At 45.7% G+C, this 27,787-nt stretch overlaps 1 protein-coding gene across 3 annotated transcripts in view; it reads left to right on the forward strand.

Moving 5' to 3' along the window:
* Positions 1–27,781, forward strand: part of LOC138968824 (uncharacterized) — a 117,419-nt gene extending 89,638 nt beyond the window's left edge. For 2 of the 3 annotated variants that reach the window (XM_070341475.1, XM_070341476.1), the window contains 11 exons: positions 3,246–3,947; positions 10,649–10,813; positions 12,532–12,617; positions 13,053–13,153; positions 14,469–14,539; positions 16,170–16,277; positions 16,726–16,796; positions 17,120–17,240; positions 18,515–18,679; positions 19,114–19,195; positions 19,530–27,781. In XM_070341475.1, the coding sequence (XP_070197576.1) occupies positions 3,246–3,947; positions 10,649–10,813; positions 12,532–12,617; positions 13,053–13,153; positions 14,469–14,539; positions 16,170–16,277; positions 16,726–16,796; positions 17,120–17,240; positions 18,515–18,679; positions 19,114–19,195; positions 19,530–23,788 (5,931 nt within the window). In that variant the 3' untranslated portion in view covers positions 23,789–27,781. The remainder of the gene's footprint in view (positions 1–3,245; positions 3,948–10,648; positions 10,814–12,531; positions 12,618–13,052; positions 13,154–14,468; positions 14,540–16,169; positions 16,278–16,725; positions 16,797–17,119; positions 17,241–18,514; positions 18,680–19,113; positions 19,196–19,529) is intronic. The other variant, XR_011456290.1, reaches the window with a different exon arrangement.
* The last annotated feature ends 6 nt before the right edge of the window (positions 27,782–27,787 follow it).

Genomic DNA, 27,787 nt, shown 5'->3' on the forward strand with positions numbered 1-27,787 from the left:
GGAAACTTCGCGAAGAAATTGAATAAGGCAGTAAAGGTGTGGTGCTCCATCATTTATCCAGTGACGCGCGAGCATAGAAAACAATGTCCACATGTCAGGATTACACGACAGCTGTGTGACACTCTGTGATTGAACCCTTCAGTCAGCAATCCAAGGAATTCGCCATACCCCCCCCCCAAAAAAAAAAAAAAAAAAAACACTTTTCTTTTTTCCTTGCAACCTGTCTCCTCCACTACCGCACCTCATTATTATTTTTCTGCTGTTAGCTTTCTTTTGAACAATATATATTAGTTAAAAGAAATATCTCAGAGCTTACATAAGAAATATAACTGGTTCATTTCCAAACTTCAGGTCTACAGACAAATTCCTGTTTTGTTACGTCTTTGTTCTTTTTCCTGTTCTCGTTCTTGTATGATTAAGACATGTAACTTATTCATTTCGTTACATGACAGCAACAATAATTTCCACGTTTGAGATTTTATTGTCGAGATGAAATCTTGTCCTAATGCCTGAAGCAGTATCTTCAGCATTTGATGTGCACGTGCAACTTAACAGCAATGCGCATACCGATGATATCGCACTCGCGTTTGCCCCCCGGTGGGGCAATACGAGCTAAATAAACTCACAAATGACAAATGTCTTATTTTAGAAACAAGAGGCAACAGTCAAACAAGAGGCAACAGTCAAACAAGAGACGCACACCTCAAACACAACAGGACACTTGTCGCGCGCAATGATTTGCTGTAGATAACAAGTTACGACTGAATCCCTGAGGATTTGAAAAATGATTTTATAGTGCAGTATTTCTCTTCTCTTATTGCACCCCCTAGCTGTAGGGTTGTCGTTGCATTCGTCATGTTGGACGGAGGAACGCAGTAGACTGTTATAAATGCGCACATGAAACGAGAACCCCAACTTGTGTCACCACTACAAGAGTATTAACACTATAACAATTCAAGCGGAGCAAAAATCAGCCACATAATATAACCACTGTTAATAAGTGATAATGTAAGATCCGGGCACAGTTAAGAGAATTTGTCAGCTCAAACCACAGCAAACTTTACCCGTGACAAGTGAAGATTCAGACCATCGTCTCGCTTTCTAATAGTCCCACTTTTACTACGTATAAGGTTCGAGGTTCAGTTTCGTGTTTGTGTTATTGATGAAAGTAGCCCAGTTTAAGCCATGACAGCGCCAGGGGAGAGGCAGCATGTTTTACAACTGAAGTTCACTGAGGCAGTTGATTTTGCTATCCCATGCGTGCTGATCCGTTTAGCTACCAGCAGGTACTTTATTATGGATAGTTTCGAGGTTGACCATGGGCAGCGCCATTTTGTTGTGAAATACGTCATAATTTTGTGTACACAGGAAATTGTGACATCCGTCACCCTATGGGAGGGGGTGAAGGCAACATTGTTCGTCAGAAGAAAGTTGCAAAATTGTTCAACAAAAACATCATAGGTCGAACTGTGCAGGGTCAACCGCAACAAACTCAAACCATTCATACTTTACTGTATTTGAGTGACTTATATACCGACATTTTTATTTCTTATTTTCAGCACAGGTGTAGGAAAAAATCATGAACCAAAATGTTATTTATTTTCTAATTTAACTTTTGTTTTACAAATGTGACCATGGTCTTTCAAACATACAGTGACATGAAACATTGTTATGTTAAAAAAAAGAAAAAAGTAAAAAAGCTTTTGTGCACAAATCAGAAAATACATTGTACATTTTACCTACAGGCCAAACCGTGAGTGTCTGTGGCAAAGCCCGACCCAGGAAATTGCACTGATTTTATTTTTAGATCAGTGGGAAATTGTCAAGAACAGGCGCTTGCATTTGGATGTGTCCAATGATAGTAGGTTTGGTTGTGATCAATCAGAATAATGTAGGACAGTTTGGTATGATAGATGACATGTAATTCACATATGCTGAAATATAATATTATACATTATGTAATATTATTATGGCTGTTGCCATGACCATGAAGCCCAACAAAGGTTTAATGTTATGTAATTCAAAATACCAAAATCAAGCACCTATTTATCTCGTCTATGCGCGTGAAGATTGAGGCCTTCGTAAACGTTCAACGTTGGACAATAATAATAAAAAAAATTTAACAATGTTGTGTCGTTTTTTATTATGTTTTATTTTGTTGATCAATTGATAAATATGTCTTCCCAGCATATTACAAATCAAACAGAATTAAAGTCTTAGAGAACTACAATAATTATTGTTGCCGTCAAAACCTTGCAAGGCCTCAACAACTGACAAAGCTGTGTGTGGAAGAATGTGGAAGTTACCGGTCGATCGATCGGCCCATGTCTGCCAGTAGCGGTTAGGTATAATAGCACTAAATTCACTGAAGAGTTTGTGGTGTGGTGGTAAGACGTCCGGAAAGGCGTTCGGCTACGGCGAAAGCGGGTTCGATTCCCAGCATGGGCGGATTATCTATTCTTTTGTTTTTTTGTGTGTTAAATTCTTGTTTATTATTATTTATTATGAACGTTTTAATGTTTTGGTTTACTCTAATTAATTTTTTTAATGTTTAAAATAATTAATTAATTAATTTTGTTTTTAATCCTAGGCCTGCGGCCAGGGGGGGGGAGTATACCGGTACCATTTGAGAATCAGACTAAATGAGAATTGAACCATTTGAGAACATCCATTGAACCATTTGAGAACATCCTTTTTTTTCAATCACTACATCGAAGGCCAGCGGCCCGGGGGGGTTCACATGGTTTGTTTGTTTGTTTGTTTGTTTCAGACCCACACCCATATACACACATTTCACATTTAAACTATGTGTCGGCCCCCTGTCGATATTTATCGACTAAGTTCCTTGTTGTTTTTATGTAACTCATCTTTCTCGTGGCAAGGACAGTTTGTGTTTCAGTCTTCTTGTGAGACTAGTAATAAGCATCGACGTAGAAACACAAATTTACAGACACATAGCACGCGCGCACGTCAAGTAATAATCTCCTCCTCATTATCATCCTCCGCTTGCTCTTCCACTCATCCTCCTCTCTCGATCCTCTTCGTTTTCCTCTTCTTGAATACAATACAATCCAATACAACACAATACTACTTTATTATCTCAAAACGAGAAATGACATTGCGGCTGACAAACACACACTAATATTAACAACCCCCTCCTCCTTTACCCGATGCTAAAACAAAAGCAAAGATACATGTGTAAAACCCGTCACCAGTTAACATTGTCCTGGTTTTCCTGTCAACAGGTGTGCGATACGCCGCACGAGCTGTCCTTCCTGACGGTGCTGCAGCACCTGCTCAAGATCGACTCCAGCAGCGAGGAGCTGTCTCACGCGCAGTGGGACGCCGTGGAGCAGCTGGTGCACAAGGCCACGGTGCTAGAATCCCCGGCCGATGCAGCCAAGCTGGTGACGGCCACAGCACGGCGCATGGAGGCCAAGCCCGGTCAGGAGCCAGGAGTGTCACACCGTCAGCGTAACGGCCGCGGCTCCAACCCGTGCTCCCCGACATCCGAACACCCGCCTACCTCCATCGGGGCACCACCACCACCGCCTCCTCCACCACCACCGGCTCCGCCTATGATGGGAGCACCGCCTCCTCCCGCTCCTCCGCCTCCCGGGGGTGGTCCCCCTCCTCCACCCCCTCCCCCAGGTGCTCCCAGACTTCCCGGGGGAGCAACAGCTGCCCCCGCCCTGCCTCAACAGAACACGCCGAAACCCCGCGGCAAGATGAGGAAGCTACAGTGGCAGAAGATCCCGCTGACCAACATCGTCAACAAGGAGAACCTGTGGACTATGGTGGGCAAGCTGTTCAACAACTACAAGATGGACTATCATAAGATGGACGAGCTCTTTGCTGTGGACGCTGACGCTGGCGCCAGCAAAAGGCCCGGCAGTGTTTCTAACGATGGTACGCCTGAAGCCAAGCGGAAGAAGGAGAATACGGAGGTAGGCGGGATCTTTTGTTTTCTCTACTGTTTTGTTTCTGATTGTAATTGGTTGGTTGGTGTGTTTTTTTCTCTGTTTGTTTCTTTGTTGTTGTACACTATCATTTCTTTTGTAAGTTGTTTTTGTGGTTTTTGTTGTTGTTGTTTTCATGGTTTTTACTTTTTTTCCTGATGAATTTCAGCTCTTAATATCGTGGCTGGTTGTCACATCTCTTGTTACGTAATCATGTTCATCTGATATTTTGAGGAGCTAACCGTTGAAGTCCTTTTCTGTTACTGTACTTGTCTTGTTTTGTTGTGTCTGTGTTTATGTGTGTCTCTACATCAGGAGCCTTACAATGCATTATTGCTGTGAAACAGCGCCAACTTTCTTACAAGTTAATATCCAAAGTGGTTGTTCGTATTCCAACGTGTTTTATTTTATCAATAACGAGGAGATTAGAAACCCTAATCGATCAAAAGTATACCCATTTAAAATGTATAACTATAAATAGGGGAGACGATTCTAATGAGAGGTATGAATGTATAGACTCTTGTTACCTCCTCTTGCCGAGCTTCAAAGCTGTGAAATCCGATATAGAAGACATTCAAGATTGTTCGATGTTGATCAGAAGGAGATCCCATCTCGGTCTGGCCCTCTCATAGCGAAATGAGGCCAAGCAGGCAATATAGCTGATCAGCTAGGGTAAGCTCAAGGTGTAGCTCCCAATGGAAAGTAATGCGTATTTAGGTGAAATTTAAACCTGGCAAGTAGCGGGCCCATTGAAAAGTCTTGGGACGATGATTACCGCCATTGACACTCGGGATGGTATCGTAAATACGGGAGACAGGAGAAAGCCTGAGTGATCTGATCCGCACACGCCTTGACGGCCCCACAAGTTGTTCGAATTCTTGGACTTTGAAACATTCCGTTGTTAAAATTCCAGTGTCTCTTTGTAGGACTGTTGTTTTCCTTTGGAACTGCCTGCATGTTGGTGTGTTATTGTCAACTGGTATATATTTATCCACCCCCACCCCGATCCCCCTCCCTCCACGCCTTCCTCCACGCCCATCCCATCACTTTCTCATCCACCCTCTCTCAGTCTCTTCCTCTTTTTTCTGAGTGCCTTTCCCTTTACTTCAAATCTCTCTCTCTCTCTCTCTCTCTCTATCTCTATCTCTCTCTCATTTATCATTACTGTATGTTTGATGTTTCTATGATTCTAGTCGGGCGCACGCGTGAATATGTGTTTGTGTGAATGTAAAGGGCACATTGTAAGATTAAGCCTATGGCCTAAAATGTCTACCCTTTATGTGAATAAAATGGTCTAAGTCTAAGTCTCTCTCTCTCTCTCTCTGTCTCTATGTGTGTCTCTCTCTCTCTATATCTCTCTCTCTCTCTCTCCAGCAATTCCTCGTCCCACCCACACATCCTCCCCTCCCCCTCCCCCCTGCCTTTCCCTTTCAGATCACAACAGAACACATGCACCAGAGTTTAGATAAAAGCGCCATAAATCCGAATCATCGCTTGTCCTACCACGAGTGGTCATTGTACCACGCCATGATCCGAATCATCGCTTATCCCACCACGAGTGGCTATTGAGTATTGTACCACCCCATTATCATTCACAAGCACGCCGTCTAACTCATCACAAAAGTCAACAACAGTGTTATTGACTCTAGAGCTGTTTGTGTTTCCGTTTCATTGACCTGTTGAGCAACTTCCTCTCACGACTGGGCGTCCAGTTACGCTGTCATCCCTCGCCCAGCTGCGAGTATTGCTAATATCGTGTACTTGCGAGTTTAGCCCCTTGTGCGTTACGCTTTCTAAACTCAAGTGTTGCGTGGAAAATAGGGCCCTAACTCGCACGACCTGCAGAGCGGATACTTTACACCTGTACGGTGGAGTCGGGAACACCTGCATCATTATTTCGAACGTTAGTTGTGAGAGTATTTGACAGTGAAGGATACGGTTCTGCTCGAGTTTCATGGTGTCGCAAAATGCTGGTTCATGTTGCTTTAAAAGAATAGGCTTTCGCTCAGACTTTAGTAGGGTTTTTGGCGAATAGTAAGCAAAGACATAAGGAAATACATACACGAATGCGTACACAAATAAAGTCATAAAAGAAATTAGTAGATGAACTGATAGATAGATGTTAAATAAGCACATGAATAACGATTCTGTATTCCACGAAAGAAGATTGAGCCGATGGGAACGCCGTTGACACTTGTGAATGTAGTAATCGGTGTAATTTCTGTATCAGCTTAAAATTCTTTTGAAACGTTCAATTATGCTTCTTGATTATTTCCTTTTTAAACCAACAGTTTTGTGCACGTGTATGATGTCTGCCAGACACACCTCACTGTCAGTGTCACGACTCCTTATCACGAACCGTTCAGATACTGTAACTCTTGACTAAGAATGACGGCTCCTTTTCACGAAATTGCAATTAAATTGACTCCGTGATTGGCACTAGCTCGCTATACACGCACCTGTTCGTGGAATATTGAAGACATTTTGAAACGTGTTGCGTCGAAATCGGTTTGATGTCTCCGTCAGTTGTAGGCCTTGAGGCATTGGCGACATATACATAAACTTCTGTCAAAGATAACTACTTCCGACGGCCGCCACAGGAGCCAAATTATTTGACTGCTACGCTATCTTAGCGTGTGTGCAGCTTAGCTTACCATCCGTCACAGTCTCCTGTCAAAAGATGATGTGGGTCAAAGCGGGCGCCTTACTCGACCAACAGGGAGCCATCAAGTATAGTGACACAATGAGACAGCCACGTCAAACGTTGAAAGTCATGGGGCAGTCACTTTGAAATGTCTGGCCCTTGCCCTTCCATGGCACCCCCTGGGTTTTGAATTCAACAAGCAGGAAATCATTACAGACGTCCGGAGGGGCACCGGGGGTAACCATCACAATCATGGACAGAGTTGCGTCACGACCGTTCACAGACGTCTAGCGGTCAGCATGGGGAGGGGGGGGGGGGCGGTCAGGTTTCGTGGAATGCGATCTCTGACGGTGATGAGTATAATCATGTTAACATTGCGCCATAGACCCGTCAAAACCAGCAGGATCTTTTTAGCCGGTGGCGTCACATCTCAAAGTTGAGGAAAATTCACCCGGCGAGAGCTTTACGGTCCTCTGCAAGTGACCTTTCAATGTCTCTATTTCGCCCAGTGGTCAATCATGATGGACATGACGTGCGAGTCTCAGTTCGTATCGTGGCGGTCAGTTTGCTCTACGCGGACATGAGTGACCACTGGCTGAAATATGGGCTGAGCGGTCGTGCTGTGTCCGCTGCAGCTTTATGATCCGGGGATGGCTAGTGTGTCACCTTCACGTGCCAGTCAGAGATGAGTACCAGATATATACCAGGACAATAATTCAATCAATCAATCAATCAATGAGTCTTATATCGCGCATATTCCGTGGGTACAGTTCTAGGCGCTCTGCAGTGATGCCGTGTGAGATGAAATTTTATACGGCCAGTAGATTGCAGCCATTTCGGCGCATATTTACCTTTCACGGCCTATTATTCCAAGTCACACGGGTATAGATAGACAATTATTAACTGTGCCTAAGCAATTTTGCCAGGAAAGACCCTTTTGTCAATCGTGGGATCTTTAACGTGCACACCCAATGTAGTGTACACGGGGGGAGGTTCGGACACCGAAGAGAGTCTGCACACAAAGTTGACTCTGTGAAATAAATTTCCGCCGAACCTGGGATCGAACTCACGCTGACAGCGGCCAACTGAATGCAAATCCAGCGCGCTACCAACTGAGCTATATCCCCGCCGGGGATGTCCGCATGTCCGAACACTGCTATGGACGTTGGGCGTGGCAGCTAGTATATTTCTTGGCATGACTTTGCTGGTCTTGACAGTAAAGATCATGAAAGGAAACACACGAACAAGCAAAATAACATACGAACGAACAAACAAACAAAAATCGAAGGCGATGTTTACCGCACAGAAGTTTAGCGTGCTACAGGTGCATACAATTTGAAACAAAAGCAGTCCGATGTCAAGAAACCGATCACAAATAGGAGAAGAGAGAAAAAAGGGCGAATGAGCTAGGGGCTCCAGAAAAAGGAAAGAGAGAATGCTTTATGTCCTACATGCTAAATATTTCGCCTCTTAAAGGACACGATATGGGTTAAACGATTCGAGGTTTACGCCCTCACGGCTTTTGACGAGATACACAAGTGTATGCGTGTTGAGGTGGTATCAGCCATCTGCACTTATGGCAGAATGACCAGGATTTGTTACGTGCCATTGTGGTAACACGGGGGTGGGACATGGCTTCCATCTTTGGGCCTGCACATAAAGTTGACCCGTGTCCGCCCAGGCCCGAATTCGAACCTGCGACCTTCCGATCACAAGTCCAGTGCTCTACCAACTGAGTTACCGGGCCCCCTATGAGGGCTCCGAGTGGGAGGATCCGTCTTTTGAGCGCAACGAGACTGCCCCACTCTTGTGACTGACAAGTGAATCCTATAGGAAACCAGTGGAGCGTTCGCAATCTCAACTTGGCCGGAATACAAACTTGAAATTTGCGACGTCACTTGTGCAACACGAAACCTTTCACGTGAACTTTTCTGTAATAAAAGAAGGGGGTGGTGATAGCCCTGGGGATGGAAGGGTTTGGGGATAGCCCTAGGGGTAGGGGGTGGAAAGGGGAGTGAATGACAGAGTTGAACATACAGAAACACGGGGCGGGAAAAGAAGAGAAAGAATGCCAACAGGTACGAGTTCAAGAACGATTCCTCGAGAACTACGGCAGAATTGCATACCTTATTTGATCAATATTGCATTAGTTAAGAACCAAGCGCATTTAAGAACTTATATTCGGTTTTAGATAAACAGGCAACAACACAATTTTCGCCCTCCACGCCTTACATTTTTCTGAAAAGAAGCCTATCTGTTTTTATCTATGTATCTCAGGCCTCATGCTCTACTGCTAGGTTTGCCGTGAATGTGTCTTTGAGGCGAGACATTCTAACCTTTTCAGCGCCTTTCATGGGATTATGAAGCCAGACAAGAACATTTGCATAATAATAATAATAAACAGGCCACTTATGACGTCCTCTCGACCGGGAACGGGATACAAAGAGAGAGAGAGAGAGAGAGAGAGAGAGAGAGAGAGAGAGAGAGAGAGAGAGAGAGAGAGAGAGAGAGAGAGACGAGGAATTGCTGGAGAGAGAGAGAGAGAGAGAGAGAGAGAGAGAGAGAGAGAGAGAGAGAGAGAGAGAGAGAGAGAGAGAAAAGGAGTAATTTTCCATAGCGGGTGTTTCTTCCCAGAATGCTGTGTTGCAAAATTGAGACCTTTTTTATCTAGTGGAAAATTCACAGTGACGGATAGGATTTCCACAGGTGTAGGTAGCGGGGTGTTTTGCAGAGTGTAAGGTTCTTGGAATAGTCTGAATAAATAAGTCGTAATAATTATTGTATTTGACTATCTGGCTTTTGGATGGTGGACCGGGAAACATTATATTATCAGTGACAAATTTGTTCGCCAAAATTGTTTGGCAATGGAAGAGGGCGTCGATAACGACCACGCAGTGTTACAGGTGGTGATTTGTTTCTTTCTTTTACCTTTCCTGTCATCGCCAAGCATTATTGTTGCCTGTCGTTTCGCCTGCGTTGCCCTCTCTGTGTAAGAAGCTGTTGACTTCGAGATCTACAGTATTTCAATATTACAATATATAGCAGTGAAAAACGTCTCAAATCTGGCTACTTTATTTTTCGTTTCTTTATGTATGACGTATCTGATGAGTACGTTTTTACATTTAGCCAAGTTTTGACTAAATGTTTTAACATAGAGGGGGGAATCGAGACGAGGGTCGTGGTGTATGTGTGTGTGTCTGTGTGTGTGTGTGTAGAGCGATTCAGACTAAACTACTGGACCGATCTGTATGACATTTTTCATGAGAGTTTCTGGGTATGATATCTCCAGACATTTTTTTTCATTTTTTCGATAAATGTCTTTGATGACGTCATATCCGGCATTTGTAAAAGGTGAGGCGGCACTGTCACACCCTCCTTTTTCAATCAAATTAATTGATATTTTGGCCAGGCAATCTTCGACAAAGGCCGGACTTTGGTATTGCATTTGAGCTTGGAGGCTTAAAAATTAATTAATGACTTTGGTCATTAAAAATCTGAAAATTGTAATTAAAATTATCTTTTTTATAAAACGATCCACAATTACATTTATCGTATTCTTCATCATTTTCTGATTCCAAAAACATATAATCATGTTATATTCGGATTAAAAACAAGCTCTGAAAATTAGAAATATAAAAATTATGATTAAAATTAAATTTCCAAAATCGATTTAAAAACAATTTCATCTTATTCCTTGTCCGTTCCTGATTCCAAAAACATATAGATATGATATGTTTGGATTGAAAACACGTTCAGAGAGTTAAAAATAATAGAGATATAGAAAAGCGGACTATCCTCCTCAGCGTAACCGGTACCGCGCTTTCCTGTATTGTTAATTTCACTGCCTTTGCCACGAGCGGTGGACAGACGATGCTACGAGTGTACGGTCTTGCGGAAAAAATGCTTTGCGTTCATTCTGTGAGTTCGACTGAGCTTGACTAAATGTTGTATTTTCGCCTTACGCGACTTGTTATAGTTACCTTTTATCCAGAGATCTTCCATGAAATTCCGTTTGACTCATTCGCTGTTTGCAATGTGTGTTCAGATCAACCTGCTGGACGGCAAGAGGAGTCTGAACGTCAATATCTTCCTCAAGCAGTTCCGCATGTCGCACGAGGAGATCGTCAAGCTACTCAGGGAAGGGCGCAGCGACCAGTTCGGCGCCGAGAGACTCAAAGGGCTTCTCAAGCAGCTACCTTCTCAGGATGAGGTCAGTAAAACTGGGTGCTGTCTCGAAGTTTGGGATGGAGAGAGAGGGGGGAGGGGGGTCAACGAGAGCGAGAGAGAGAGAGAGAGATAGATAGAGAGAGAGAGAGAGAGAGAGAGAGAGAGAGAGAGAGAGAGAGAGAGGGGATGTCAGAAAGAGAGAGAGAGAGTTTGAGTGAGTAAGTGAGAGAGGGGGAAGAGAGGGATGGACCGCGGGGGTGCCACGGGCAGAATAAAAAGAGAAAACAGACCGAGCGTTCTAATGCGCACATGCATGTATCTGCTGGTCTGTAGCGAAGAGGAGGGACAGAGAGATCAAGAGAGGGAGGGAGAGAGGTTTCATTACTCTCGCAACTTCCGCTTCGCCGTTTCTCGAGATTTAAATCACTGTGCATGCAATTTCGGCCAATAACCGACATCGACTTCCTGCATGCAACCTGCATTTTGTTTGACCTCAACTGCAGAACACCTCATAACGAACTGATTGAAGTAGTTGGATCACTGCAATTAAGTCGGCAACCCTTGTAGGCTCCCCCGCCAGGCAAAGTCTCGTTAACGTGACGTGAGTTTGCACATCATCAGTTACCGAGACCTTGGCGAGTGTGATGGCCGCAGGGCCAGTCTTGGTTAGCCCAGCTGTCAAAGTCTGTGTTCAGCGTCTGGCGAGTGTTATTCATTAAAGCTTTGTGAGCACTCATAATGAGCAATAGCCCGCGTCTGCATTTGTTTGTTGAATAATGGGGTTTACATGTTGACAAACTCATAACCTTTGTTAGAGTGTCTGGAACCAGTCCAACTTGTTCTTTTTTTCCTATACTGAGATTATCGTCATGTGTACACTATAATTTATGATTTAGTTGTTACCTCGGAAGTAAACAAATAATCCCAGGATTTTCTTTTCTTTCTTTCCTTTTGTTCCCTTTTCGAGACAAACATATTGAGAAGATTTTGTTTGAGCCGGGACTGAAGGTCTTGAGTTTTACACGAAAGGAAATCCCGATTTCTATGTTACAGTTGTTGAAAAAGTGGTCTTTCATGTCATATCCACAACCTCAGTTTGCACCCAGATTTTTTAGCTAAACGCATCTCGTGTTGAAGCGAAATATTTTGATAGATCGGTGGATTTTAGGACTTGCTTCAGGCCATTCTGATGGGCAGGCATAAAACAAAGTTATGACTGACACAAAATCGCTTCTCGGCCTTTGCATGTGCCCTTACGTGTATTAGCCAAGCTTGCAAATGAATCAGTTGTGCCCCAATGTAAGCATTAAAAACGTGCTTGATATTCTCCATATCATTGGAATAATGTGCGTATTTGTCCTAAAGCGCTTACTTTCAACCTTGGTTAGGAAATCACAGAGGTTGTTATTGCACTCTCTTTGTAAATGCCTTTTTAGTTCATTACGCGAAGAGGCGAGGAATATGCAAACGTCAGTTCAGCTGCACTTTAACACAAGAAAAGTCAGCTTTGAACTTAAACAAAAAAAGTCTGGTGGCTTTGAAGAACAGCTTCATTTCACAGCAACAAATAAAGTTGTATTTATAGCGTTAGCAAACTCCCAGTCACAGTTATTTTAAGTATCGTTAACGAAGAATACAACTTTTTGACAAAAAAAGTATTTATTTTTAATGCCATTGAAACTTGAACTTTAAACGAGCGATCACCATGAACGGTTTTGTCATTTTGATTATTCTTATTGAACAATTCTGTTTGTGTTGCAGATCGATCTACTTAAAGGCTTTGATGGGGACAAGGAGAAATTAGGAAACGCGGAAAAATTCTTCCTCTGCCTTATGGGGCTTCCCAAGTAAGTATTGCGAGTACATCCATTAATCAATCAATCAAAGAACGGAGGGAAGTTTGAGACAAAGTATATGTCTGGTTTAGGGATAGCATAGAACTTCTTCACAAAGGAAACTCATCATCGCAGCGAAATGTCTGAGCTTGCTTCCAACTCTAAGCAAGAAAGAATCTGAAAGAGCTCTTGTTTCAATGTTTGAGAAGCTAGAACGTGGACATTTTACACACACGCCGTATCGAGTTTAACGGTAAAACTTCACAAGGAATAAAGCCGCAGTACTTCTCAAGGTATGCCCTATTTTTCAATTTTTCAATGAGTCTCGAAGTACTTTATAAATGTGCTATGTAACCCACAGATGTTACTTCTTTTTGCAATTCCGCAAAAACATGAAGTATTTTATAAATGCATTATGTAACACCCAAACGTGACGTCTTTTTTCAGTTTCCGCATGAGGATCGAAGGTCTACTAATCAAGGAGGAGTTTAACAGCAACATGGAATGGATCAGGCCATCCATCGAAGCTGTTATCTCAGCCGCCAAAGGTACGACATTGATGGTATTGTACATGTCTTTAGTTTTACACAAGACCTCGGATACAACCATCTCTGTCCTGATGTGACAGTGATTATTACTCTATATTCGTCCGTATTTTTATGTTTTGTCTGGGGCTCGTTGCATAGTATGCGCAATGCACTGTCGTGTGGCCATCTTTTCCCCGAATACCATCATTCTCTCGACCAAGCCTCGGTCATTTCAGTTATCTGAGCAGAATACCTTCACAGAATTGAACTTAGTCGTTGACTTCACAAAAGAATAGTACACACATAGTACTTGACTTTCACAAGAAAAGTAAGTGCCTTTGAGAAGAAACGTAATTGACTTTGAGAGGAATAGTGAAGTGACTTTTTGGCTGACTTTGGGCGGGTCAAAAGGCCAGAGAAAAGAAGGTATGAAAGAATGTTGAAGAGAATGACAGAAGCTTTTCAAGGTATGAAAATCCAACAGGGGGTCGGGGGGTCAAGCCAAAAGGTGCTAAGGCAAACAGAATCGCGGGCCAGAGACCCAGCGGCCCGAGCCAATGTCCACTGAGCTATAGTGGTCCCAGTGTGGTCGGCGATTAGTGGGTCGTTGTGCTCAAGGTTTGCAAGACCACTGTGCGGCCCACGGGACAGTAAAGGTCACTCTGTTAGCTGTATGTATGTAAGGTGGCAACTTTGTATCTTCGTTCGTCAGTCTGTTCGTTCGTCCGACTGTCTGTCTATGGCATCGTCCGTTTGGCTGATGAATTCTGTGCACAAAATAAGAAATGTATAATTTGTGTGTGTGTGCGCGTGCGCGCACGCGCGCACGTGTGTGGGTGTGTGTGTGTGCGTGTGCGCGCGCCCGTGTGTGTGTGTGTGTGTGTGTGTGTGTTTTCTTTGTTTCTGTGCTGGTTCGTTTTTCTGTCGACGTCAGAATTTTATGTTTATGCCTCTCGTGCCACAGAAAACAACAAAGGAGAGGAAAAATGTGTATATCGAATGAATCTCGCCTTTTGTGTTTGTCTACGTCCTTATGTTTGTGATTGCTGTTTATGTTGCATATCAAATTACTGGCATTGTAAATCATCGCTTTGAAACTTATATTCAGTGTTCCCATTGTAACTCATCCCTCTATTTGCATCTCTCAATCAGAATGTGCAGCAAGGAATCCTGCAAATTGTTCATAGACTGTTAAGGCGGGTTTGGGCATGCTTATATTGCTAGATCTTTGTGTTTCTTGCATAGGAAGGATAGAAAATGTCCTTGTTTTAAGGGCAAGAAACTATATGAGTATAACTGACAACTGACAGTTGTTTGTGTTTTCTTTGTGCTCTAGATATCAAGGAGAATAAATCTCTGCAAGAACTCATCTTCCTCATTCTCATCACAGGAAACTACCTCAATTCCGTAAGTATTGGGCCTCTCACACAAAAGTTTGCGCCTTTTTAGAATTAATTTCCGTTTACCTTGCATTAATTGCTAGCTATGGGTTTTGGTTTAAAGAAACAAATGGCATACAGGCGTTCTAACAATTATAACATTACTATTGGCCGGAGAAATTAAAGTCTGAAACGAATCAATATGTTCGAAGTTTTTCTTCAGCTTTCGGCTATTCCTGAGAGAATTAGACTTAGAAGAAACCTCGTTTGATGTCGGCATACAGCAGATAAACATTCACAGAGCGGGAATTATTGGAGTGGAAAACAGTAACTTTCAATTACGTATTCTCTCCTTTCGAAAAATGTGTCAAAGGTTCCTCAATTTTCTTCTGCTTTTTAACAAATATACGTGTTTTTTTTTAAATCAATTATTTACATGTACATAACCTTTGCCGGTCACCCCGAAGACTGGCCCTAAAGAGTGATATGTCCTGCTCTGTCATTGGCACTCCCCCATTTGAAACCTCCCAGACTTACTCAGGTGTCAGTTATATGAGTCACTAATGACTGGCATTATCGTTAAACTTAGGCTCCCACACAGGCGCTTTGTCGGTCGGGGAGATGGCAGTGTCTGCATGGGGTTAAACCCACAATGATTAGAGGAAAGCGGCTTCAAAACGAACGGCCGAGATAGGCTAGTGAAAGCTGATGATTACTTATGTAACCAAACGTCTGGCAACAAGGGAGGGGGCTGATGGGGGTGGGGTTAGACAGGGGTGCTGGTGCTTGGTGGCTGCTCCATTCAGAGTCTGATATAGTGCGAGATTTGGATGATATTGATAGTCTCTCTCTCTCTCTCTCTCTCTCTCTCTCTCTCTCTCTCTCTCTCTCTCTCACATTCATAACGTACCCTTCTTTCCCCACGCGTTCTTTCCCTTCAAACCTTTTGACTGAAACAAAAACATTTCCTGCAGTCTCCACGACCTTTCATGCCTCTCAGACGGTACGGCGGTGAAATGGAAAGAAAACACGGGAGGTGGCGAGGGGTGTCAAGGAGCGTAGAGCAAGGAAAATACAGACAGGCTTCTCATCTGGCTAACTATCGAGCAGTGCCATTGTAGCGCGGCGTCTGCTGTGGTTGGTCATACTATTGCCAGCAAGAGACGTGTCGCCGGCGTGGGCCAGTCTCATTTTTATCCCGCTAAACCCGGTCAAGTCGGATAAAAACGCTAAAACGAGATTTTGTTCAAGGGCCGAGGAAACGATTTTGACCTTGCCCTTTAGCTAAGATAAAATGGCTGATATTTTTAAGAAGGTGTACCCCTTAACCCCTGATCTTTGAAAGTAGACAGGTTATTTTAAAAAGAATCCATTTCAATCATTTTTCTGTTAAACTAGTAGGGGATTGCATGCCATCCTTTGTTAACAAATTCAAGTTTGCTTTTGCATTGACTTTCACATTGTCCGACATAAAAAATAAAAAACATACAGAAACAGATGAAAACTGATGTGTTTTACTATGCTCGTGTGTCCATAGTTTACGTCTGGTAACACGTGTTTACTAAAACCGAGTTTGCTCGTTCATGATAGAAGTGATCAGTTTGTTAATTTATGACTTTCAACAACAGTCACTAATTAGTCACTTTCTCGGTTTCCAGGGCAACCATGCAGGTAATGCTGCTGGTTTCAAGCTGAGCTCTATGCTGAAGTTGACAGAGATCCGAGCAAACAAACCTCGAATGAATCTTATGCACTACGTTGTACAGGTAAGTCTTTGGTGGCGTGTGTGTGTGTGTGTGTGTGTGTGTGTGTGGTGTGTGTGTGTGTGTGTGTGTGTGTGTGTGTGTGTGTGTGTGTGTGTGTGTGTGTGTGTGTACCAGTGATTGAGAGAGAGATATAGAGAGAAAGAGAGAGAGAGAGCGGATCCGCGAAGCATGTTAATGTGTTGCATTTTTAACACGTTTAATGAACGGGTGTCAGTGTGCCCCCTGTCACAACCTTAACTTCTCAACTTGAACGTCCAAAACAAAACGAAGGACTGGCTTTTCGATGTGACATTGTTGCCCTTTCAGTTCCCACAAACCTTTTTCTAAATTCTTCCGCTGCTATTAAAGTTGGTGTAGCATAATGTGCTCTGCTGACTCAGTTTTAGCTGCGATCTTGATCAGTCAAACACTTTTTTTTTAATTAGAATGTTGATGTTATTGTCCACAGGAGGCACAGGAGAAGAACCCTCGTCTTCTATTGTTCCCGGACGAAATGAAATTTCTCAAGGACGCTTCACAGTAAGTTGACAGAAAATGTGCAGTACAAGTGGGGATCAGCTATTGCTAGGAGTTGAGCCGCTGTAATGTAATAAAATTAGCAGCACTTTCAAACTGATTGTCAAAGAACTTTGAAGCTTGTGCATAATGTCCCAAGAAAATGAATATTTGACAGGGCTTTCGAGTTGTTGTTGTTGTTGTTGTTGTTGTTCTTGTTGTGTTGATGTTGTTGTTGTCGTCGACGTCGTCGTCGATCCTCTTTCGTCAGCCCTTTCTCAATGTGACCTTACTGAGCAAAATTATTTGTTGTGTGTGTGACTGACGTCATCAAATTGTGTGCACAGAGTGTCGATGGAGTCCCTGGGGTCAGACGTTGGTGCACTGACTGGCAAGGTCAAGGCCATCACGGAACAGATTGTACGTGCTGGCGAGGACTTCCAGCTGCAGATGGCCGCCTTTCTCAAGGTCAGTGTCATGGTCAAAAGAAACGAAGAAGGGGGAAGGCAATTGCAATTCTACATAAGGGTAACATGGATCGTAAAACTGTAAATAGGCGCTGTAGTGCTACATCTTTAACCAGTTTAAACAGTACTGTATCTCTGTCTCTTCCAACGTATTCTTTTATGCTTCCTCATCTTCATCTGCTGTCGAAATTTAAAAAAGGCCATCGCAGGTTCTACAGATACCCGACCTTACGCAAGAAATTGGAGTATTTCCGATTCCGTGCTAAAAGCCGCTCTGTCAAAAAGGTATAGCCACAAGTAAAGTCTGGGATACCGTCCGTAACATCAAAGAAAAAAGGGGCCTTCATCAGTAACACTTTTTACTGTGAATGGCTCTCTAATAACTCTAATAAGGAATAAGATAGCAATTGGTTTGGCTTCAACAAAAGAGACACATTCTATAACTTTGTTATCTCATAATGACAATGTTAACACTGTGACTTTTCTCCTAACGACAATGTTACCCTGACTTTTCTCCTAACGACAATGTTACCCTGACTTTTCTCCGAATGACAATGTTACTGTGACTTTTCTCCAAATGACAATGCTGCTGTGACTTTTCTCCTAATGACAATGTTACTGTGACTTTTATCTTAATGACAATGTTACTGTGACTTTTTTCTTAATGACAATGTTACTGTGACTTTTCTCCTAATGACAATGTTACTTTGATTTTTCTCCTAATGACAATGTTACTGTGACTTTTCTCCTAATGACAATGTTACTGTGACTTTTCTCTTAATGACAATGTTACTGTGACTTTTCTCCTAATGACAATGTTACTGTGACTTTTCTCCCAATGACAATGTTACCATGACTCTTCTCTCAATGATAATGTTACTGTGACTTTTCTCCTAACGACAATGTTACCGTGACTCTTCTGCTAATGCCAATGTTACCATGACTCTTCTCCCAATGACAATGTTACCATGACTCTTCTCCCAATGACAATGACTCTTCTCCCAATGACAATGTTACCATGACTCTTCTCCCAATGACAATGACTCTTCTCCCAATGACAATGTTACCATGACTCTTCTCCCAATGACAATGACTCTTCTCCCAACGACAATGTTACCGTGACTCTTCTCCCAATGACAATGTTACCGTGACTCTTCTCTCAATGACAATGTTACTGTGACTTTTCTCCTAACGACAGTGTTACCATGACTCTTCTCCCAAGGACAATGTTACCATGACTCTTCTCCCAATGACAATGTTACTGTGACTCTTCAGGAGGCCAACATCGAGGTGCTGGAACTGGAAGAGGACCTCAAGGACATCGAGCAGCTGCGCAAGGACCTGGCCGTCTTCTTTTGTGAGGACCCAGGCAGCTTCAAGATGGAAGACTGCTTGAAGACTCTGCATACCTTCTGTGATCGCTTCAGGAAAGCTATTGATGTGAGTTTGTCTTATCTAGTGCGCCTTGATTTATAAGGTGTGAAATTAACATAAAGGTGGCAGTTTACAAAGCCGATTTGTGGCTGTTGGGGTCTGTTTTGGTTTCGCTGTGTGTGTGTGTGTGTGTGTGTGTGTGTGTGTGTGTGTGTGTGTGTGTGTGTGTGTGTGTGTGTGTGTGTTAGGCTGTGTCCATTAGGTTGTGCGCATGTGTCAGTGTGTGTGTATCCAACAATCTTTTCTGCATGATGAAGAGGCTAGACTGGACGTGTGTGTGCAGTTATTTCTTTCTCCCGTTCTTGTTTCACCATTGTTTTCTCTCTCGCACTCTGTCTCTTTTTCTTCCTTTTGGATGTGTTTGACTGTCTGTTTGTATATTTTAAAGTATGTTCATGATATAGAACAGCTTTTGAAAGCAATGTGTCTTCTCTTTGCAGGAAAACAAACAGAGGAAAATCATGGAAGAGAAGGCAGAGATGCGAAGACTTCAAAAAGAAGGCAGCCAGAAGAGAAATTCAAGTAAGTACAACAGATTTATTCTTAAAGGAATCCATTACACACGACCAGCGTAGGAAGTCCCGCTTCTTTAGTACTCATTTTAGTTTGATCTGCGAAGAAACGGCATACTTTTTCTGTCAAGCATTTTTAACGTTCTTTAAAGCTATGTAAAAATAGCTTCGATATGCAATGTTGGTCTCCAGCACCAAATTGCATAGATCTCTTAGTGTTCATAAAATAACACTTTATAATTTTGTGTGTAAAAAGGAAACTGAAACAGAAGGGTTCATTGTATATGTAGAACACATTCATATAACGGTTTACTACAACGCAGCTCTTGTTTCGTGTCTTTCAGAAGACCTCTCAGAGCCCAACGACCAGAGCATGGATCGGGATGGTGTCGGGAACCCGGAGGAGGGATCCATTGTGGACATGCTGCTGGCTGACGTCAGAAGTGGCTTCTGCAACCGCAAGTACGCCGAGGGCAACTTCAACGTCAAGAAGGTGCAGAAGATCAACCTTGACCCCGCCGCCCTGGCCTCCGCTCTGACGTCAGGCACTGGTGACGTCATGTCGTCCGCTACTCCCGAGGACTTTGTTCGCAGAGGCTTCGGCCGAGCGTCGCAGCGCAAGAAGAGGCTGGAGGGCGCCGGGGAGAGTTCTTCGGCTCCGGCTTCCGTCAACACCTCGGTGGACAGCGTGGACTCGCTCACCCAGAAACGCTCGAGAAAGAGCTACGCCACCGAGGACGACGCTTCCCTCATCGATTTCCTCATGGACTCGGGCCTGGACGACGACAAGCCCCAGCCTGAAGTCGCCTTTGACCGCTACGCCAGCCTACGCAGACGGCGACAGGAGCGGCGTGAGAAGCGCAACCTTCTGGACATTGTGACAGGGGACAGAGAGCGCGCGCCGTCTCCAGTGACTACCGCCGACTCCGCCCCCAACACGCCCACTGAGGGCCCGCTGAGAGGGGAGGCTGGCGGCAGTGCCACGGAGGCCGGCAAGGGCGGGTCTAGGACTCTCAGGCGCACTCGTAGCTGGCTAGACAGGCCGTCGGTGGACAAGGCTGTGACAGCCGCCGCTAAGGGGGAGAACGAAACTGACGCTTTAGTGGCTCGCTTGAAGAACAAACTGGGACGTGGTGACAAAGACACGAGTCCACGAGAAGCTCGCAGCACTCCCCCCATCCCCGAAGAGTCCCCTCCTGCACCCACCCCCCGACCTGTCTCGGCCCCCGTCCTGCAGAGCAATGACGAAACTCCCCGTTCCCGTGGTGACGTCAGCCGCTGGCGGTCTGGCATCGCCAACAACGACCACCACCACCTGGAGACCATCTCCGAGAAAGACAATGGCGCTGCCCAGGCCAAAGCAAAAGCAAAAGCAGCCACAGGCAACTTGCAGGGCGTCAAAACCGTGCCCAACGGTAGCCTGCCTAAAATGGACTCGGTGCCAAACGGCGATGTGTCTCAAAACACAGACTTTACTACGCCCAAAACGGCAGACTCTGTGCCCACGACGCCTAAAAGCGTGGCCGACAGTGAGTCGATACTGGAGAAAAGCCGGCGTGAGATGAAGCAGCGCTACAGCTGTAACGTGGACACGCTGCAGCTCAGCAAGATCCTGGGCGAGGAGAAGCTGGGGAAGCCACAGAGGACGCAGGACGACTCGGACCTCCCCTACACCGTGTCCATGCGCAAGGCCATGAGCGACAAGATGGGCACCAACGTGGACACCCTGCTCAAGACCATCGAGAACTCGGACCGTCCCATAGAAAAGTTCGGCGTCATCAGCCCCAGCAAGCGGGCCCTGCCTCAAGAAGCAGTGGCGGCCTTTGTGGCTGAAGGGACCAAGCGGCCCGAGACGCCGACGGGAGAGCCCCCGGAGCTGAAGCAGAAGCGGGAGAAGAGGAAGAAGCGCTCCACGCTGGACATGAGCGAGGTGCGTTCCGCTCTGCGAGACTCATCCGGTGAACCGGTCAACGCACACCCCAAGTCTCCCAAAACGCCGCCCACCCATCGACGCACGCTGTCCACTGGAGAACAGTCCCCCGACGTCAAGCAGAACAGACAGGACAAGGCAGCAGCCAAGCATGTAGGCAAGAAGAACTTTCGCGACGCTCGCTTCGGCACCAAGGACCTGAAGAGCGTGGGTGAGGTCAACGGGCGTTGCCGTAGCGACGTGGAGAAGCAGGACGTCAACCAGGCCCTGAAGGACTTTGAGGGCAAGCTGATCCGCTCCAAGTCCTACGACGAGTCCGTGGCGCGGCGAGCCAACTCGGAGGGCAAGAAGGTGACCATGCGCAACAGCAGTAGTGAGCACAGCAGCGCCAACCGCCTGTCCATGGACGGCCGCCGCAACGGGCTGTACATCCCCAGCGACGACAGTGATACTGAGCTGAAGCCCGAGGACATGAAGGGCAACGCCAGGCGGCGTTCCAGCCCCAAGAGCGTCCACCGGCTGTCCATCAAGTCAACCAACACCTCCACGGAGACCCTGCAGGCGGAGAGGGACAGTGACGGAGACTCCTCCCCCGGCCAGCGCAGACGCAGCTACGTGCATGACGGAGAGGTGTTCGCCAGACCCTCCAGCGCTTCCTCCGTGGACGGGGAGCACAAGGCTGGCATGTATCCGCGGAGCCTGGACCAGGGAGCGCTGGAGAAATCGGTCAGCCGCCAGCAGACCAAGGTGGACATGCTGCAGGACACTGAAGACAACCCCATGGCCCACGTGGCCAAGTGGAAACTGAAGCGAACCAAGAGGTACAGCCACTACGACAACGTCAGCGACAGCGACAACGGCAGCCTGTCTCCCAGGAACCGCTCCAACCAGGAGCCCCACAGGAACGAGCAGGGCCACCATGCCCACCTGACCACGCAGGACTACAGGAACGACGTGGGGTCGAGAAGCAGCTACGCCAGCTCCACAGACACGGACCAAGGCTTCGAGAGCATGGGCACCGTGTCTCAGCGCACATCCCTCAGCTCCACGCTGTCCGAGATCGTGGGCACGCCCACCATGGCCAGGAAGGCGGAGAGCCTGCAGCAGCGGGCCAAGAGAGACAGCGGGCTGGGCGGGGATAGCAAGGGCGTGGCAGCCATCGCCTCCCTGTCGGAGGAAGACTCGAGGAAACAGAGGACGGAGACGTGGACAGAAGAGGCGCTGCGAGTAACGGCGGGCCAGGGCGGTCCTTCGGCCTCCGACGCCACGGCGCTGTCCCCGGACAGCGGCCACTCCACGTCCAAGGAGGACATGTGGTCTGAGGGCAGCAGCCCCACCCACAGCAAGGGCCCTGCCCCTCAGGCTCCCCACGTGTCCAGCGACAGCCCCAAGCCGTCCCGCGCCTCCACCCCCAGTGACAGTGTCAAGGCCAAGGGGCGCGCCGTGCCAAGCTACATGCGCTCCACCAACAGCTCGGCTCGTGCACGTGCTCCCCCAGGGACGCCAGACACGCCAAACACGCCAGACACGACCTTCAAGCGTGACACTGCGGCACGCAAGTCTTTCCGCGGCAAGGAGAGCATGCTGACGAGAGACAGCGCTGTCAGGGCGTCCATGCGAGCCGAGACTGCCTTCAGGCGTGACGCCCCAGCCCGCACTTCTGTCCGCGGCGTGAGGTCTTCTGTGAGAGGGTCTCCCGCATCTCCCAACACAGGCAGCAGCAAGACACTGATGCCCCCGACATCGCGGTCCCGGGCGGACTCCAACTCCAGCGCCATGTCCAGCGTCAGTGCCTCGTCTGACGTCAGCTCGGCCTCGGGCAGCAAGGCGGCGTCAGCACGGAGATTGACGGCAGGGTCCGGAGACGGTTCCAGGTCCACGACCCCCAGCCTCCACTCCTCTTCCCGTGCCTCCACGCCCTCCAAAGGCCTGACCAGAACGCAGTCCATGAGGGTGACCTCCACCCGCACTTCTCTGGGTGGAAAGACGGAGGTGGGTAAGAGAGTTTCCACTCCGCTGTCTCAAGATAAGCGCAGTGTCACCCCATTGAGCCACGAGGCCAAGCGGCCAGGCACCCCATCTTCCGACACCGGCAGCACTGCATCATCACGCCGCCGATCTCACTTGCTGGACCCCACCGCTGCCTCCAAAGCCCACCTCGACTCCCCCTCCCCTTCGCCCATCACCACCCCTCAAGCCCCGCCCAGGAGCAAGTCTCGCTTTATGGAACCCACCGCCTCTTCCCGAGCCTCCACCTCCCCCTCCGCCGCCAGCCCCTCCCCGACCCCGCCCCCCAGAGCCAAGTCTGCCGTGCTAAGCTCCCTGACGCGTCACGGCAGTCTAAGGGCGCCCAAGACGCCAGCACGCGTCACGTCCAGCGAGCTGTCCAAGAGTGACGTCAAGACGGGTGGCGTTCTGGGCAAGCTGACGGCCAACAAGAAGATAGCCCCCGCCGACACTGACCTCCACCTGGCCACCGTGACGGAGAACTCCAAGTTAGAAGAGACGGAGGGACCTTCCAGCCACAAGGACAAGTCCCCCTCCCTGCTGAAGAAGATAGGCCTTGTGAAAGGGAAGGACAAGGTCGCCTCCACTTCTTCCACCCCCACCAAGAAGTCCGTCATCGTGTCCAGCGCTCAGGCCCGCGCCCAGGGCCAGGACAAGAAGAAATGAGCCCCGGGAGAGAGCTAGCAAGGACTCTGTAATCTATTTAAAAGCCTGAGGGCTGCTTCAAAGCCTGGCGTTCGGTCGTCTCAGTGTACCCAGAGAGGCGGACCCGCCAGTAGTCTGCTTCAGCCACAACGTGTCTCACTGTAGAGAACGAGCGGATCAGCAGGACAACGGGGAGGACGTGTTTCGATCCACAGGGCGGGGTTCAATCCTGTCTGATGGAGGAGTGCCTTCAGCGCAGAGACAGAATCCTCGCGTGTCCTCTGCGGACCGTCTCGCTGTATTGAGACGAGACCTGCTGCTGACCCGCCTCAGTCGAACAATATCTCACTATAAAGAGATCGCGTGTAACAGTGCTGAGAAGTGGACCAACCAACTAGCCAGCCACTCAACCAGCCAGTCAGTGTGCTGGCCGGCCTCTGCCTACGAGAGGCCATGGAGGGTGTCCTGTCTCGCTTGTGCTCTTCCTGTCTGAGGGCGACTTGTCAGGGCGACTTGTCTGAAGGCGATTTGTCAGGGCAAGCAAAGGTCACACAGAGGTGCCTCCCGAGTCGCCTGTGTTCCAGATCTCAGAGAGGCGACTGGACTCGCTTTCCAGTAGACCGCGCAACCTACGTAACCTCGCATAGTAATGAACAAGACTACTTTGTACCTATACAGACTTGGCTAAAGTACCGGTGTTTTTTTGGCGTCGAACTTTTAAGTACCACTTTGACTGTGTTGTTCCCAGGCATATCCTATCACACCATCGTGTACATAGTAATAACTAGAGGCACACGGTCTCACGCTTTGCAACTTAACGGACGCTCGCAGTCGAACAAAGTGTGTCCGATGAAGCAAACTTCTGACGTCTCACAGATGGTAAGCATCAGCATCCGCATCACAAACATTGGCCTCACCAAAGATTAACGGTAGAAGAAAACGTGTGTTGGAGCTTGCTGCATTCGGACACCACAGTGTACATAATAAACTTCACAGGACTGAATACGTTACAGCCATCGAGACAAAGGTCCTGAAAACGGACAAGAAAAAGGGACAGAACTCTCTGCTTCAGATGTGGGAAAACTGAGCTGCCGATAGATGACTCGCTGTGATAACTGGTGAACTGTTCTCATCCCGCTGTTGTTCTAAAGCGGCTTCGGACCATGGGTTTTGCACATGTATCTCAGGCTGGGCAGGTCTAGATCTCTAGAATCTGCACGTGCGTACGTGTGTCTGTGTGTGTAAGCTTACATTCATTGCAGTGCAATTTTGCTGAGGAAAATAACGACGATGTCCTGGTTTTGTACAGCTCATTTTGGTCAGGACATGATAGTGTTTTTTTCGTGACTGTAGTTGTTTGATTTGAAAAGCTTAGTTTGACTTCTCATTACACACTGTAAGAGATCGACGCAGAAAGAGTTACTTTACTCTTCTTTGTTACTTTTAGTTCGGGTCAATCAAATACCACTGCTGTGCTGCTTGAAAAAACACAATAATGAAAACAAAAAATGGAAAATATTTCAAAGGTAGTAACACGCAGATGTAGTGGTCGTAAGATTAAGTATGATCAAATAGATGGTAGAAAAATCTTGACGGGCAAAGAGCAAATTGCTGTGACTATGATACAGTAAGTTTTTTTTTTAGTTTACCATTCATGGCTGTTATACTACTAAAAGTTACGGTTTGACTTTTCACAAAAGTAACGTACGTATACCGAGACTTGAAAGTATATAAGAAAGTAGATAAGTAAGGTAAAATCTAGTAAACGTACGTATACCGAGACTACTTGAAAGTAGATAAGAAAGTAGATAAGGAAGGTAAAATCTATTAGACTTAGACCGAGTGTATAGACAGAAAGGACTTCGCCTTCGATGAGAAAATTACATTGACTCTGATATTTGCAACTTCTTTCTTAGCTGTAGTTTAGGCCAGGCACAGTTCATTACCGATTGAATGCAGCTGCTGCCGCAGTAGGAGTTACTTTAAAACGTTCGGAATTTTTTTTTTTTATTTGTCCTTTTTGTGCATTAACTTGTTTGTGGTTGGACATGGACATGTTCCTTGATCACACTGACTCGCAGGGAAGAATTCGACAAGAGCATTAGGGGGAGAGCAGAGTTCAAAAGAAGACGACCAAAGGACGTTCATTTTTAAGTTTTAGAATAAATAGGACCTAGGTTAGTTTGAATTACCCTATTTTGGTACAATAAATCAAGAACTATTAAACAGAAACTCTATTTCAAGTTTCAGTCTAAATATGTTAGGGTCAAGGCACTGGTTAAAAGAAAAGCTTTATAAGCTGTAAGTGGTGAATTATTTCGTACTACGAAAAGACGCCGGCGCTGTTATAATTTACCATCATGTTAAAGTCACCATTGGGAGTTCTTCTTCCTTTCTGCCCGTGAAGTTTAAGCTAACAACTATTGTGGGCAGCATTTTATTTCGACATGGAAGAAGAACATGTAATTCTTGTGAAGGGTTCTCTTTAGCCAGTGCCTGGAACCAGTGTGGAATGTTCATTTTGTTTGGTTGGTTGCAATGAGAATGCGTCCTAATGCGTTGAAGACGTCGGGAACACTTCCTTCTTTTTTTTCTTCTTTTTTTTCTCTTCTTTTTTTTTCTCTTCTTTTTTGTCTGTGTGTGTCATGCACAAACTAGGTTGAACAACCAACAGGTCTCTATGAGTGATTCAAAAAAGAGCTAGTAAGGGCGAGAATCGAATAAATTGGTTATGGTTGTAAACAGACATCATTGGGCAGTATGTTTTTGTCTGTTTTTGTACACAGCTGGCAGAACAAGAATGAAATAAATATGACGTAGCTGTACATAGATAATGATGAATGTACAAAAAAGAATTCAACTTCGACAAGACTAGCGCTCATAGTTTATTTCACTACCCAGACAACAGCGTATAACCCTCGTAGAAAGCTTTTCGTACGTATTTATTGACTGATGTGATATTTACCTGCATTTGAAGTTGAAGACATGAAGTTGATGATACACATTTTCTTATGACCGTGTTATGCCACAAGTACTGTTGAAATTTCAAATAGCATTGTGCGTCTGTACCTGTTTTGTATGTGTGTATCATATGTTTTATAAATGCATGAATTGTTACATACGTGTGTATATTATAGGAATGGCGAGACAGAAGCAAAAAATATGTGGATTTTTCATTGGTTATAAACATACGGGCGAATCAGACCATGCTTCCAATGCCTTTTTAACGTGCCTTTTTATACCATGTGCTGGGTCCAGATCTTATTTAAGCACACATTTTTACACTGCTGTATGGTCACTTTATTATGCAATGTCCGTATACATATAATTATGCAAGGCTCTGTCTTTACACGAGTTGACGATTTGTTATCGCAACACAGAAAAGGTTCTCAGTGTCCAAAAACATATACGTCATCCATTTGTTATGTCAAATGTGGATTGTCCAACGTAACATAATCAAGCTATTTATTGCATTCAGTTGTGTTTTGCTATGAAAGTATATATACCACCATTTTACATAGTTTGTATATCATTTGTGAATATTGAGGTTATGCTTGAAGGTTCTGCGTTGTGACTTCGGCGTAAATGATGATATGCCTTGATGACACATGTACTTAAACTTCATCAGGACCAAAGGTACTGGATACAAAAAAATTGCATATATTAAAAATGGAGAAAAAATGGTCATGTTAGGAGTAGTGTACGTTTTCAGGTTTGAACGCTACTGATATTTATTGTGGAGGGCTTCCAGTGAATACGTGTTTTAATTATCATTCATACAACTTGCCTCACGGACGCTAGAACAATGCAACAATGTTTCTTCCACTTTGTCATTACTAAGCTGGTTGTATATTTGATATGCTGTACATTTGGCCGCGGTCAGCATTTAAATATCATGTCTTAACTACCGATGCATTTTTTGTAAACGATATTATTTGTATAGTAACACCATGTAGTTCGTCGTATATTATTATATTTTGTAATAAATAATCAGCCTGGATGGAACAAAAACTGTTTTTG

This window comes from Littorina saxatilis, linkage group LG6, assembly GCF_037325665.1.
Source record: "Littorina saxatilis isolate snail1 linkage group LG6, US_GU_Lsax_2.0, whole genome shotgun sequence".
Taxonomy (NCBI): Eukaryota; Metazoa; Mollusca; class Gastropoda; order Littorinimorpha; family Littorinidae; genus Littorina; species Littorina saxatilis.